General features: G+C 42.4%; 1 protein-coding gene across 1 annotated transcript in view; it reads right to left on the minus strand.

Annotated features, from left to right (window-relative positions):
- The window catches only part of vwa8 (von Willebrand factor A domain containing 8), a 123,115-nt gene that overhangs the window by 104,585 nt on the left and 2,703 nt on the right, over positions 1-15,827 (minus strand). Inside the window, exons 4-6 of the mRNA XM_083997034.1 lie at positions 14,027-14,137; positions 3,636-3,803; positions 1,444-1,608 (exon numbers count right to left, since the gene is read on the minus strand). Of these exons, the coding sequence (XP_083853160.1) occupies positions 1,444-1,608; positions 3,636-3,803; positions 14,027-14,137 (444 nt within the window). The remainder of the gene's footprint in view (positions 1-1,443; positions 1,609-3,635; positions 3,804-14,026; positions 14,138-15,827) is intronic.

Below are 15,827 nucleotides of genomic sequence, written 5' to 3' on the forward strand. Positions count from 1 at the left end.
GTATTATATAGATCCATGCCATGGAGCCGTTAGCCACACTGGTTTGTAATGCTACGTGTGCTGCAGTCAGCTCTGCTTCTTTATTGGTTACATAAAGAAGCAGAGCCGGTGACTCGAGATTGTCGGCTTCCCCCACACACACAAGCCGATTTTTGGGACCAACAATCGTAAATACTGAACATGTTTAATATTTACGATTGTCGCCGCCGACCGTTTTACGAGCCGATTGTTCGGAGAATTTAAATCTTAAAACACCACACACCACAGGAGAATCTCATAAAATACTCTTAAGAGCCAAGATAATCAGGCGTTTTTTGTCTTTGGTCCGAAGGGGGAAAATCGGGGCAAAATCAGCCAGATTATCTTTATGTGTGGTAGGCATTAGTGTGTTGGCATTAATTATAGCCTACACAGCCAAGACTGATAACAGGACTGGGTTCTATAGGAATGTCTCTGGTTGGCTGCTACAGTAACATTGATGTGACACTTTTTAAAATATTTTAATATTTGTGCTTGCTGCTTGTGACTTGACTTGAATTCAAGTCTTTGCTCTCAAGTCCAAGTAGAGTCTCAAGTCTTTGCTCTCAAGTCCAAGTAGAGTCTCAAGTCTTTGCTCTCAAGTCCAAGTAGAGTCTCAAGTCTTTGGCATCAAGTCCCAAGCGAGTCCAAGTCTTTTTTTGATTTGATCAAGCAAGTCTTAAGTCATCAAAATCGGGACTCGAGTCCAAGTCAAGTCTCAAGTCTCTAGTCCAAGTCCACACCTCTGCAACACATTGATTCAAATACACAGAAGGACAGAATGAAATCTGAATCATATAAAGACTTTGTTTTGGGATTTAGAGGCCAAAATTTAACATTAAAATATAAATATATGAATAATAAACATAAAAAATAAAGACAGAAAATATATCTCTGTCTGTAAAAATGTGAAAATATGAACGGTTTTAGTTCAGTTTTGTGTGGTGATCCTGCTCATATGCTGCTGATCTATGGCACTAACTTCTGTCGTGTCTCAACATGTTCACATCACTTCATCAGAGTTATTATGGGGATTATTTTATCGTCCAGGATGTTCTTGTCTTTGCTTCACAAACGTCTAATTCTCTGTAACCTCAGGCCTGTTTGTTTCTCCGTTACTACGTCACATGTTATCAACTTTTCTCCGAATACCGAGGAGGAGGAGGAGGAGGAGGAGGAGGAGGAGGAGGAGGAGGAGGAGGAGGAGGAGGAGGAGGAGGAGGAGGAGGAGAGCAGTTCCAGTGAAGTTTGCTCACAGAGAGTGAATGAAAACAGGATCACTGGGTGCAACCGGTTACACACCACCAGTCTCCTCCTCCTCCTCCTCCTCCTCTGCCTTTATTAAAACATGCTGCTGCTGCTGCTGCTGTTGGTGTTGGTGGGGAAAGGTTTGGTGTTAGATAATGTGTGGTTTCCCGGGCCGACCTTGAAGGGCAGGTAGTAGACGTCCCGGGCCTGGAAGCGCGAGCGGAGCGGAGGGTCCAGAGGATTGCCTTTGTACTTGGGAACCGGAAGACCGAGAGCGATGACCCGGAAGTCCTCGCTCACTCGGACGATCTTCCAGCTGTCCAGCTCCTCTTTGGTGTGATCCTGCAAAAGCATTAAAGGGACAAAACAAAAACACCTCTTTTAGGATATATACGTAGCTCTGGAAAAGAAATAAGAGACCACTTTCACAAATCGTTAGCCTCATAGCATAATTGCCTAAGTCATTTTTTGGCCAAATTGAGATACCTGTCTAACTTTCCTCTCCTACCACTGCTGCATCACCTCGCCTTATTGGCCTTATATGTCCTCAACCAATCAGAGCGCTTTTTAGAGTCCAAAATCACTATCTGCCTAATAAGTCATCTTTTTGACTTTGCTTGCTAGAAATTGTGTTTTTTCTTTTTTTCCCGAAAATGTTCAAATATGACTATTAGTCATAATTATGCTATTAGGCTAACGAAATGTTTCTTAAAAGCATCTCTACATGTATGACAGTCATTCTTCTCTTTTCTTTTTTAAACACCAACACAAACACAACTCATTCTAGTTAATGAGACACTGATGAGGTCATCGATCACCTGAACCACATCTGGTTTTATAGGAAGATTATAAAAACCACTGCTGGGATTAAACATTATTATGATTTATAAACTCTTCCTGAGTTAAAATATTCTTGCTGTGTTGTTCAGGAATAAATATGAACATGTTTTCTTTGCATTATTATTATTCAAGGTCTGAAAATACTTGGTATTTTTGTTATTTAGACTAGTTTAGTCATTAGCCAATAAAGCTCTAAATGACTTTTTGGGAGAAATGTTGTCGGTAGTTAATAGAATAAAACAAAAAAATATTTTATTTAATTTTACTCAAACACATACCTATAAATAGTAAAACCAGAGAAACTGATCATTTTGGGAGTGGTCTCTTAATTTTTTCCAGAGCTGTATATACATTACATTACATTACATGATGTTTTGTATGAAACTGTCCGAGGTAGGAAGCTGCTGTAACTAGTCCAGACTCCGACTGTGACAAAGTATTTAAGGCAGGGGCAGTTTTCCCATTTAACCACAGGAATAGCTCTGTAGGAGGAGGAGTGTGAAATCCACGGTGGACGTGTGAAGATACGACTCCATAAACCAAGCAAAAGATTTATATTCTACAGCGTTAAGTTAACTGTGGTGAATTAAAGAAGAGACACCGAGGAGTGAAGTCAGTGTGATTGTGTTTGGATTTAAAACCTTAAAAGGAGACATATTCTGCCCCTTTTTACCACAAATTAAAACAGTTCCCAGGTGTCTTAAAGGGATAGTTCAACATTTTGTCAATTTGGCCCATTGCCATAATCCCTATAGTCATAGCAGTAGGTTCATTACCTTTAATTGTAGGTGCAAGCTATTTTTAGAACGGCGGAGCAGAGCGGCGAGCTGCTCAGAGCTACGCTACGGAGGCTCATTATGGGATTTCTTGGTTTCCCTCATCACACTCATCAAATACACAATCCAACAACTCCACAACGCTCTGGTGGACAAGTTGTGAGCTGCACATTCACCACACTATGAGATAATAACACAACGTTACCAGACAGAGTTGTTTTAGAGGGAAATACAGAGTCTGCTTGATGAAAAACTGTCCCTGAAAGCAACGTGCATCAGCGGTTTTTCATGAATTTACCTCTAAAACAACTCTGTGTGGTAACGTTGTGTTATCATCTCATAGCGTGGTGAATGTGCAGGTCACAACTTGTCCACCAGAGCGTTGTGGAGTTGTTGGATTGTGTATTTGATGAGTTTGATGAGGGAAACCAAGAAATCCCATGAGCCTCCGTAGCGTAGCTCTGAGCAGCTCGCGGCTCTGCTCCGCCGTTCTAAAAATAGCTTGCACCGACAATTACAGGTAACGAACCTACTGCTATGAATATAGGGATTATGGCAATGGGCCAATTTGCCAAAATGTTGAACTATCCCTTTAAGACATCCCTGATTTTTTTTGTCAATTCTCACATTTTGGGGACCGGAAGGCAAGTCAAACATCTAAATATATGTCAAAGAGTCATCAAAAACTGATATTTATTACATAATAATATGTCCCGGCCTTTAAAGGTGAGTTGTGAGGACAGGTGCGTGTACCTGCAGCAGCTTGTCGTAGCGCTCGGCCGACATGAGGAAGCGTCCGTCCTCCAGCTGCATCTCTCTGTTCTCCAGCAGGTTGTTGAGGACGGGCAGGACGTTCCTCTCCGCCTTCTCCAGCCCCTCCAGCACCAGGACTCGACCTTGCGTTGCTGCTCGCACCGCACACTGGGAGGGAGGGAGGGAGGGAGGGGGGGGTGAGGACAGACAGAGACGTAGTTGGCATCAGGCAACGTCCGAAAATTTTAAGGCTAAAAAACCTCCCGACCAACCACAAGAGTCGGTTCAATCTCGGGTCAGATCTGCGGCTCCATTGTCCGGCGCGGCCTCTGACCCTGTGCAAATGTTAACAAAAGCTAAAACGCATTTATACAAAGAGCAATCTGCCTGTCCATCAGCCCCCGCTGCCCCAGCACTAATGACAATAATATGAGCTTTTCCATAAAGTCTTTCCTGAGGATGTCCTCTCACCTCATTGTGCTCACAATGTCCTCAATCTACTCCAGTCCAAACCCTCAGCTTCAAAACAGTCTCAGCTGTTTTTAGGAAGGCCTATTTTCTACCACAGAATGTGAATGTGGGATCACACACTCGGCTCGACTTGCTTCACTTCATCCAGCGTGTATGTGTGTGTGTAGATGTGTGTAGATGTGTGTGTATGTGTGTGTAGATGCACAGAAATCAAAAAGCAGGTCTGACGTCAAGAGGCAGGAAACTTTAGCTGTCTGGGCGGACCGCAGAGCGAGTGGCCATGTAATTAGGTTAACATGTAAATACGTGGCAGGTTGTGTGGGAAGCAGAGCCATAAAACTATAGTGAGGACCAGATGCTCTAAATTTAACTCCTGATCCATTTTCGGCACCAACGCTGTAATCAGATAATTGTTAGAAATGCAAGTGACGCAGGCAGAAAGGACGGCGGAGGGAGACGGGGAGGGAGACGGGGAACAGGCCGACCGACCGACCGAGGAACCAACATCCCATCATCATCGTCGTTACATAGTGAGAGGTCGACAGCAGCGGATGTTACAGACAGACAGAGTGGATGGACATAAAGTTTCTGCAGAAGATGCGAAAAATGCAAACGTGCAGGTGATCTTTATGAACTGATGCACAATTTAAAGGGATAGTTCAACATTTTGGCAAATTCTCCTATCGCCATAATCCCTGTATAATCATAGCAGTAGGTTTATCACCTTTAATTATCGGTGCATGTTGTTTTGAGATCGGCAGAGCAGAGCCGTGAGCTTCTCAGTCCCCTGTCCCTCATCAAATTCATCAAATACACAATCCAACAACTCCACAACGCTCTGTGATCTGTTTTATTAGTTGTTATTTATTTTATTCATAGTTTTTTTATCCAGTCTTCATCCAGTCTTTTATCTTTTATACTGATAATTCTCATCATGCACTTATACTGTGATTTTATTCTATAGCTCCACTTCCACATTTATACGTGCTCTTACACTGCACATTAGGCTGGCTTTGTATGTATTTATTGTATGCACTGGTCTGTGTTTTAACTGTTTTAACTGAGACACTTGAATTTCGCTACTGGGATTAATAAAGTATCTATCTATCTATCTATCTATCTATCTATCTATCTATCTATCTATCTAACTATCTATCTATCTATCTATCTATCTATCTATCTATCTATCTATCTATCTATCTCTGGTGGACAAGTTGTGACCTGCACATTCACCACGCTATGAAATACTCATGTATAATTATGTAACGTTACGACACATGAAGCAAATACTCTGAACTACTTTCTCTTTTGAGAAGAAATGAATGTAGTTCCGGCTGCATTTCCCTCTAAAACAACTCTGTCTCGTAATGTAACATGATTATCTCATAGCGTGGTGAATGTGCAGGTCACAACTTGTCCACCAGAGCGTTATGTTGTGGAGTTGTTGGATTGTGTATTTGATGAGTTCGATACGCCGACCTCAAAACAACATGCACCGATAATTAAAGGGAATGAACCTACTGCTGTGACTATAGGGATTATGGTGAGAGAAGAATTTACCAAAATGTTGAACTATCCCTTTAAAACACACAACGAGAGGATGTGGATCAGTGTGGAAGCAGAGCGTAAAGTAAAAGTATGAAATATTCAGATCCACTCTGAGCTCTGCCTCAGGCTGCAGGGATCACCACCGTCAATCCGAGGCTTTTTAAGACGCTTCTAATTCCACACAGTTTAATACCTGCTTCACTGTCAAACCGTCTGATGAGTTAAAGCGTCTTGGTTTGAAGCTGGCATGAGTTAGCCAGCTCCTCAGTGGGTTGTAATAATCATAAATAACAAAATAACTCTCACACATAAACTCAGTTGGAGTTCAGTTTTGAGTTTTTTGTGAAAACGTGAGACCTTTAACTTTTGGAGTCTGTCTAAAATGGTCATTTATGGAAGTACAGTTTTTGTTTTGACTCTTTTAAATCTACAAATCCTACATCTTTTTGCATTTGGAAGCTCGGCTTTCTCCCTCAGAGAAACAGGATTACTCAGCCGTTTCCTCGCTCAGAAAGTGAATCTGATGAATTCATTTTCTTAAGGGAATACGCCAACATTTTTTCTTTACGTGTCTTGCCTCACTCCCGAGTCCATGACCAGCAGATAGACACCATCCTTTCGACTGTGCGTGCAGTAACAAGGGAGATAGAGCCGTATCGCCCGTAATTAGCTTAGCTCAAACACTGGAAGTGTATGGGTAGTGTTAGCCTGCCTCCTACCCGAGCTGAAACCAGCAGTCAGAAGCTGGTTTCATTTTAGCTCTAAACTCTGTAAATATATCACTTTATCCACATTTCAAACATGTTTAGGTGAGAAAGTAGCCGTTTAGATCAGCAGTGTGTCGTTAATTTGTCTAAATACCAGCTGTTTACAATTTTGTTTGGACGAATTCGGCGCTACTCAAGCTAGCGGTTGTGACCAACACACTTCCGGTTACTTTCACAAAATAAAACACCTGTTGCCTTTTACACACAGAAAACCATGACAATAGAATTTGTGCTTTTACTTTGAAACAGGAAGCTAACCTACCCTCGATGCAGCTAGCTTGAACCAAAATAAACCGTCTTTACTTGAACCCTCCGTTTTGACCGATCTCGTCCCGTTAGCGGCATTTGACCGCTCAAGATGCCTTACCGGAGAGTTTTGTCAGCTCTGAGACGAAGATCGGCCCGCCGGTTTCCGTTTAGAGTTGCTGAAGAGTTTCTCTGATGACTTTAGGTGGAGGCAGGCTAACACTACCCATACACTTCCAGCGTTTGAGCTAAGCTAATTACGGGCGATACGGCTCTATCTCCCTTGTTACTGCACGCACAGTCGAAAGGATGGTGTCTATCTGCTGGTCATGGACTCGGGAGTGAGGCAAGACACGAAAAAAAAAAATGTTGGCGTATCCCTTTTAAGAAAAGAAGTGGAGGTTGCAGAGGTTAACCATCAGCTCACACACGCTTTTTTACTACGGTAACAGAGACTTGTGTTTGCAGCAGCAGCAGCAGCAGCAGCAGTAGTAGTAGTAGTACTGTGGGTTTGAGGTGAGCTGCCTTACATAAGAGGCTGCTGCTGCTAATTGGAGAGAGGTGACTGGTGGTGGAGATGTCAAAAATACAACATGTATGCGTGCAATTACATCCATGTGACTGCTGCATCCTTCACACAACACGGAGAGGAGGAAGAGGACGGAGGGAAGGAGGAAGGGCAAGATGTTTGGACTGAAGGAGGAAAAAGGAAAGAAGAGGAGGAGGAAGAGAGCGAGCAGAGGGAGTGACACGTTAAAGTCTGAATATAGGGCTTCGAATCAGCACAAGGCCCCGAGGAATACTTGGATGTTCTAGTTAATACACACAAACACACACACACACACACACCTCCCACAATACTAAAATACTTTCCAAGAGAGAAGCGTTTTCTTATTTTGCACCCACACGTTTTCACTAAATTATAATAAAATGCAGGATACAGTAATACACACACACACACACACGTGCACACACACTAATTGCACCCACAGGCTTGTATGTATTAACACAGAATATTGAAAAATCACACACACACACACTCGCTGCCCACATTTCATTAAACGGCGCCGATCTTCACGGGGTTTGAGGAAGAAGAAGAAGAGGAGCAGAAATAATCCGTCTCTTCACACCTATTAGAACCATCACAGTGATGCTGTGTCTATTCACAAGCCGTTTCCATGGAAACAATGGACACCTGTTTTCATTTAGATGGGGAGGCGAGGGAGGGGACGGTGCATGGCGAGTTGGTAGAGACATTCATTACAACTCAGAGGTCGGAAATCCCAACTCGGAAATTTTTCCGACTTCCGACATAATTGCGTTCACGCTGCAGGAACTCTGAAGAGAAAAAACATGGCTTAATACTTAAAGCTTAATACGAAAAATAAATGCAGCAGTAAATTATGTTTATTTTGGAGGCAAATGAAGAGGAGCGGAGACGCTGCAGATGAGACGCACATATAATATTATAGCCTTGATAACAGTTAAATGTTATTTCCGTCACATGCGAGGAACTGCAATTTCACACCATACAACAATCACAGCTAAATATAAACGTATTTCATAAAGGCTACTGCAATAATACACAAAAATATGCATTAAAACCTCAACAAATAAGTTACAAATGTCTAAATTCTAACTGTTTAAGACGAGGGCATGACGCCATGTTTTGATGTTGTCGTGACGTCAAGTCGGAAAGTCGGAGCTCTGAAATGATACCCGAGTTTCCGACCTGTAATTTCCGAGTTCGACGCCGTTCAATTCATTTCTTACAAGTCAGAGCTCGTTTTTTTCCGACTTCTGAATTGTCTTGAACGCAGCAAGTGTCTAAATTTGAATATATGTTTGAATTAAAAAAAAAAAAAAAAAACGGGGATTCGATTGTGAAAATTAATATTCGAATATGGAAAAAAAAAAAAAACACGGTGCACTGCATGACGGGTCAGCAGTGGTGTGCACAAGGGAGGGGGTCAGGGGGGGCTATGGCCCTTCAAAAAGTCTGTGCAAGACAGTTTATGAACATTTGGACTCCATATCTTCACCTTTCTAACTCTACAGTGGCTTCAGTACTTTCGAGTGTTGTCCTTGGCTAGCCTTTGGCTCTTTTCCTGCGTTTTGCTCATAACACTGTACCTACAACCTGGTCATTTAAAACTTCTAGAATTGTGATCTGGGGTGTATTTTTATTTTTATTTATTTATTATTTTATCTCATTCATTTAGCTATTTTATTTGTCTAGTCCTTTTTTTCACAGAGAAGGCCTTTTCATTGTACTGGTCGGGTGCGTGTGAGATGTATATGTGTACAGGCTGTCTAGACCAATGTTGTACTGAGCGTTGTGGTTGTTGTTCATTGTTGATCATTGTTGTAATGTTAATATATAAAAAGCTCAATAAACATATTTGAGAAAAAAGTCTGTGCACGCCCCTGTGGGTCAGGGACAGGTCACAGGAGTTTCACTTGCACAGCGGCTCTCGCTGCTGAAACGGTGGCAGAGGCAGATGACAGAGAGAGAAAAACAAACTCGGCACGAACTGAGAGAAGTGGTTTGGACTCCAAGCAACCTGTTTGGACATACTTTGGATTCTGGTCAGTAGACTGCAAAAAAAATGCAGAGCGGTAATTTGATCACTGTACAATTAGCGCGATTTGCCACATTTAGCGTTTATTAGCTGTGTGTGTGTGTTAGTGTGTGTGTCCGCACGCGAGGGACACAGCGGGTGGAGGGGCTGACTGACGGTGAAACGCTGTTAAAAAACAAACACAATATTTAGTTTTTTTCTTCTGTGAGAGACGATGGTTGACGGGCCCAAACAAGACTGTGGCGGGATACAGTAAAACCAAATGTTTAAGATCTGAACACATTGTTAAATACTTATCCGTAACACTTTTCAAACGCGTCATGGTGTTTAGATAATAAACACGAGAACATGTTTATTCGCTGTAACACTTTTTAAACACTTTTACATGTTTATTCAGGGAAATGTGTTTAGGTTTTAAACACTTTATCCAAATGTGTTAAAATGATGTTATATTGTATTGATCTATTGATTATACTGTAAAAATTGACTGAAAGGAAACAAATGAACACCATGATTCCTTTGTCCTCCTTTTCCTCCTCTGCTGCCACCCCGATACCGATACCACTAGTACTTTTGATGTATAAAGTATATATCCCAATACATAGAACATTTCTTTGAACACAATGCCTGATGATTTTGAACAAAGACCTTTGATTTCTGAAAAAATGCAGCACAGTCACCCACCAATAGAGAGTTAAAGCAGAAGTAAGCGATCCGGTCGTTTTGGCTAACTTCGTTAGTTAGCAGCCCCCGCCCTCGTCATGGATCTATTGGTCCTTGTCCCTACGTCACCACATTCACGCGCATCCCTCGGCTCAGAGCAGAGCAGAGTGACTGACAGACCCGTGTTTCAGACCAAACACTCTATGTAAGTGATTGCTGTCGGAAGATACAACTATTTAAGACTTATATTAACACAAAAATATTGCTTACTTCTGCTTTAACTAACAGAAAACCATAGTCACTCACTGCCATCATAAACTACAGCTCTGTGTCTCTCTCTCTCTCTGTCTGAGTGCAGCAGGTGTGATGGAGTCAGAGTTCAGCTCCACCTCCTGTAATCAAGACTTCCACTAAACTAAAACCCTCAGCTCCTGGTCTGGATTCATTTCCTCTCGCCGCCTGTTGCCTGAACCTGAACCTGGTCTGTTCCTCGTCTGTGGCTCAGGAGGGAAAGCAGGCCGTCGCTGTACACTATACCGGTAATCAGAAGCTCAGGGGCTCAATCCCTGGTTCCTCTAGTAGTCTGATCAAAACCACAAGGAACTTCATTTGTCAAGAGCGACAGTGCAGGTACGGACACACACATCACATCACAGTGGTAACGTAAACAATGTATAAGAAATATACTACATAAATAGTTAAAAGTTCAGAAAGTAGAATCAGCTTGAGGTGGGAATGAAAGTGGATGCAGTCCAGTCTGGAGTGGGCAGTGATCTTTTCTTTTAACTCGTGTATTGTAGATGTTAAGTGATTCTTGTTCCTGGTCCACAGTTTTATTGGTGAGGGATTTTGATTCTTTTGTTTAGACTGTTGTTGGATGTGACTCGTAGTGTAAGCTTCTTTGAGTGGCGCTACAGACTAGAAAAGCCCTACATAAATACAAAAAAGACAGTTTACCACATTCAGCTACAGTCTTGTGTCCTGCTGTCACATTACCACTGTGCAGGTGCAGAGCAGATATACAGGTTGTAGGTCTTTTGCTCGCAATTATTACATCATCACCTGATGAGCTGTCTGCAGTTATTTTTGCATATTCATTAGAATGGTTTCCATTCATCTGTATAAAAACAGCTGGATGAAACTAACAGAAACGGCAGATTTTATCCTTGTTTTCCAACATTTGAGCTTTGACTGGTCCTCTTTTAATGACATCATCACGTTGCGCCCATGTTTTTAGGACTCATGAGTGGAGCAAGAAAAAAAACTGTTTAATTTCTAATATTCGACAACTGCATTTCAATGATCATCTACTGACATTAGCATCATGGATTAAGTTGAATGAATGAATGACAACTAAATGTTGAACTGAACTACCGGTATGTTTAGGCTTACACTATAAAAGTGGCATAAAATGATCAGAAAGAGACAATTAAAGCAGAAGTAAGCGATCCGGTCGTTTTGGCTAATGCTGCGTTCCAGGCAGGCTTTTGAAACCGTAAATTACAGCTTCAAGTCACAACTTACGACTTTGTAGCGTTTCAGGCAACCCGCAACTCGTGTTTCTCCGACCTGTTTTACCTGTGAAAGTCACTATAACGGCCACTCGTAACTTCCGACCTGTGAACTCGTACCAGATCGAACTGGTACGACTTCACAGGTCGGAAAAACACGACTTACAAGTTTCCTTGAACGCACCATAACAGTCCTCGTCCCTACGTCACCACATTCAGGCGCATCCCTTGGCTGCACACACAGCCCTTCATGCCGTTCTCTCTCCTCATTGGATAAAAATTGTAGGATACGAGAAAAGTTTTCTCCTCGGCTCAGAGCAGAGCAGAGTGACTGACAGACCCGTGTTTCAGACCAAACACTCTATAGAAGTGATTGCTGTCGGAAGATAGAACTATTTAAGACTTATATTAACACAAAAATATCGCTTACTTCTGCTTTAAATCATTAATCGCAATCATTTGTATGGTAATGACACATAGTTATCTAGTAAAGTGAATGACCATGATGAAGGCCGAGCAGAGCTACAGGTCTGAACCAGTGAGCGGAGGAATCTTTCTCTTCCTGCTCCCGCTGAGGAAACGAGTTCATGCTCATATTCATAGAAAACCAGCGCTCCGCTGAGGAAAGTGGAGTGACACTCTGCAGTAACTCAACTCCCAGTTTCCAGCTTCAGTCTAATTATAATAAGAAGCTCAAACTAATTAGCAGTGAGTCTTTTTTTTTTCTCTCTCTCTGTTCCTGGAGACCGAGTGTGTGAGTGAAGTGAAGTCCACATGATAAATGTGCCAAGAATAAAACAGGAAAAACTTCACCCTGTTTCCATGGAGTTGATGTTTGAACTGTTATGTAACCGATTTCTTTTTCTTTTTCTTTTTCTTATTCTTTTTTTACACAGATGAAGCCGTGTGCTAATTAGCTGTGGATAATGACATGACTGAGTAAATGTTCATTATCGCAGCTCATCCTCATTTGTCACTGAAGCCCGGTGACAGCGTTTAATGCACTTATGTGGATTTTGTGTGTGTGTGTGTGCGTATTATATATATATAGATAGATACATGTGTGTGTGTGTCTGTGTGGGTACATGTGTATAGATTATACAGTTTATATAGTTATTTTCTGTTCCCATGAGAAATGAATGGAGGACACAAAAATCTCCTTGGAGTAACCAGCCTGGATAATGAGGAACTGCTGGTTTCCATGGTTACCTGGCATACATAGGCAGCAGAGTGGGGGTGTGTGTGTGTTTGCGTGAAGCTTTATCGATCATTAAGTGGTATGAAAAACACCAGTTTGACAGATGATCTGCTTTAACTGTTTAGATCAGTTCAGAAACAAACATTTAGCGTGTGGATGGTTTCATCCTCCTGGCTCTGGTCCCTCCATCTCTGAAGTCCACCTCCATCACACCCTCTGTCCCAACCCCCCAACCCTCACCCTCCACCCTCCTCTGACTGTGTGCAGGTCCATGACAACAGTACACCATCGTTAAGTCCAGTAAAGAGTTGGATCAACAATAGAGGGTATGCACGTGACGTCACGGTACTCGGAAGTCGCTGTGGAACGTCCACTGAGTGGCCAAAAGACGAGTGGCAGAGCCGCCAAAGTTTAAAAACGATGCAAGTAACGAAGCGATTTTCTCAGAGCCCACACAAGTCTGACATGTCTAGCTTTGCCAGCATGTAAAGCAGCATGACCTAACAGAACTGCCCAAAACTTTGAGGATACGTCTCATTCAAGAACCTGTTCTCAATGGCGGAAAGTAAATTCACAGGAGCTGTCATTTTTTTCGATCGATCAGCTGTGTTTACAGTTTCAGGTGTCGTAGTTCTGATGTTTAGACAGATAAATTAGTCCTCTAACACATCCTACAGTTTGACTGGTCAGAGTTTTTCAGAATAAAAGCAGCTCGTGTTTTAGCGTCGGGAGTCACTGTCAGGACGACAGTAACAGCTGTAATCTCGTCCCTCTGCACAGTAACAGTGAGCCTGTCTGTCACTCTGCAGGTACCGCGACTCAGTACCATGCTAACAACCTCTGTTAATGTGAACAGTTCATCAAGTGGAAGATGAAATGATCTCCAAAAGACATAAAGTTAAACAGTAAACACTCTTTTATCAGTGTGTTATTTTAGTTTTCTACGGTTCAGAGTGAAAAAGGGAAACAAAGCAGCAGCAGCAAAAGAATGAGAAACCCAGGAGACTTGAGCTCTTAGAGAACTTTGACCAAGGTATCAGACAAGATATTTACTATTTACACACTGGGATAGTTTACAGAGGGGGTGGGGGGGGGCTACTGGCTACTAACTAGAAGTTAGTAGAACTGCAGGGGGGCCAAACCTTTGCTGAGGGAACTTTTCCTTTTCTGATAGTGTGAACATGGAAAAGATGGAGGGAAGAAAATGTTTTAACTGTAAAGGGAATGTGTCATCTGTAACTCTATGTCTTTTGCAGATCATTTCATCTTCCACTTGCTGAACTGTTCAACATTAACAGACATGTTGACCGACCCTACACGCTCTTATGGGGGATTTAGAAATAGAATAGAAAGTCTTTATCGTCGTTGTATTGTTGTAAAAGACACAACAAAAATGATGAATTACCTGGTCGATGTAGAAGGCGGTCCCGGAGCGGATCTCTCTCCTCTGCTTCAGGTCGGTCTCCGTGGTGTCTCTGGACAGAGCCACGTACTCCACCTCCCGCTTGGTCAACTCCTGTTCAACCACAACATCACACAACACACAGCGTTTCAGGAGAGAAGCTGGAGGCTTAAAGAACTCCACAAACCCATCCGTATCTGCACACACCTCCCAACATCCAAGACCATGCTCAAAACACACCTTCTGAAATTAGCTTTTAATATAGAATCTTTGTGTGTGTTTAATGCTGTTTTATTGCTGTTTTTTTATTGAATTTCCACTCAGACTTTGCTCTACTTTAAAGGATAATTTCCGTTTTTTACAACCTGGAACTTATTTCTAGCATAAAATACAATCATTTTACTCACCCAGAAACTTTGGTGTCATTTGGAGTTGTTTTGACGATATTAGCCCCAGTGGAGCGGCGCGTATATCCGTATAATGCGAGAGCACGGGGCAGCGCAATGCAGCCTCTAAATAACACATTATCCGCCGCAAAACTCCTTCATTTCGCCAATATTTTGTTATGATACACTAGTGATATTCCCCTCCGAGCCCGTGGTGGCATGTTATCAACATGCTGCGCCTGTAGATTGACTACTAACCTCCGACCTGGATGATGTCATCTCCGACCGCTGCCCGGCTCATTCTGATAATAATCATTCCGCTTCGCCATTCGGGTCCATTTTTATCTCAACTAGCCGGAGCTTTAGTGAGTCCAGGTTGAGGAGAGGAAGCCTGTGGAAGCTGAACTTCATCCAGCTGATCATTTTGTTCTGACAAGTCAGAAACACGCAGAAACGAACCATAGCATTAGCGGTAGCAAGTTAGCCGCGCCGGGCAGCGGTCGGAGATGACATCATCCAGGTCGGAGGTTAGTAGTCAACCTACAGGCGCAGCATGTTGATAACATGCCACCACGGGCTCGGAGGGGAATATCACTAGTGTATCATAACAAAATATTGGCGAAATGAACGAGTTTTGCAGCGGATAATGTGATATTTAGAGGCTGCATTGCGTGCCCCGTGTTCTCGCATTATACGGATATACGCGCCGCTCCACTGGGGCTAATTTCGTCAAAACAACTCCAAATGACACCAAAGTTTCTGGGTGAGTAAAATGATCTTATTTTATGCTAGAAATAAGGTCCAGGTTGTAAAAAACGGAAATTATCCTTTAAGATTTAAGTGTAAAGTGTCTTTGAGCATCTGTAAAAGCGCTTACAAATAAAATGTATTATTATTATAACCACATTATAGTCAGAGTATTGTACAAACACACAGCATGAACAGATCGGTGAACTTCACTACCTGCACTGATCTGGTGCCTGTTTTACTGAGATTATCATTAAAATCATTCACCAGGAAAAGTGTATGAGCTAAAAGGATAAAGGGATATTTCAACATTTTGGCAAATTTGCACATCTCACATTCCCATTGGCATAATCCCTATAGTTTATGAGTTGTTCTCAAGGCAAATGCATAGCCGGTGTTGTGCCGAAAAGAGACTCCTTGCCGAAAAACGACTGCCCCCGACGGGAACGTGCCATCGGTGGCTTTGCATTTACCTCGAAAACAACTCTGTGTGGTAACGTTGTGTTATTATCTCATAGCGTGGTGAATGTGCAGGTCACAACTTGTCCACCAGAGCGTTGTGGAGTTGTTGGATTGTGTATTTGATGAGTTTGATGAGAGAAACCAAGAAATCCCATGAGCCTCTGTAGCGTAGCTCTGAGTAGCTCGCGGCTCTGCTCCGCCGTTCTAAA

Source organism: Trachurus trachurus (assembly GCF_905171665.1).
Source record: "Trachurus trachurus genome assembly, chromosome: 21".
NCBI classification, from domain to species: Eukaryota; Metazoa; Chordata; class Actinopteri; order Carangiformes; family Carangidae; genus Trachurus; species Trachurus trachurus.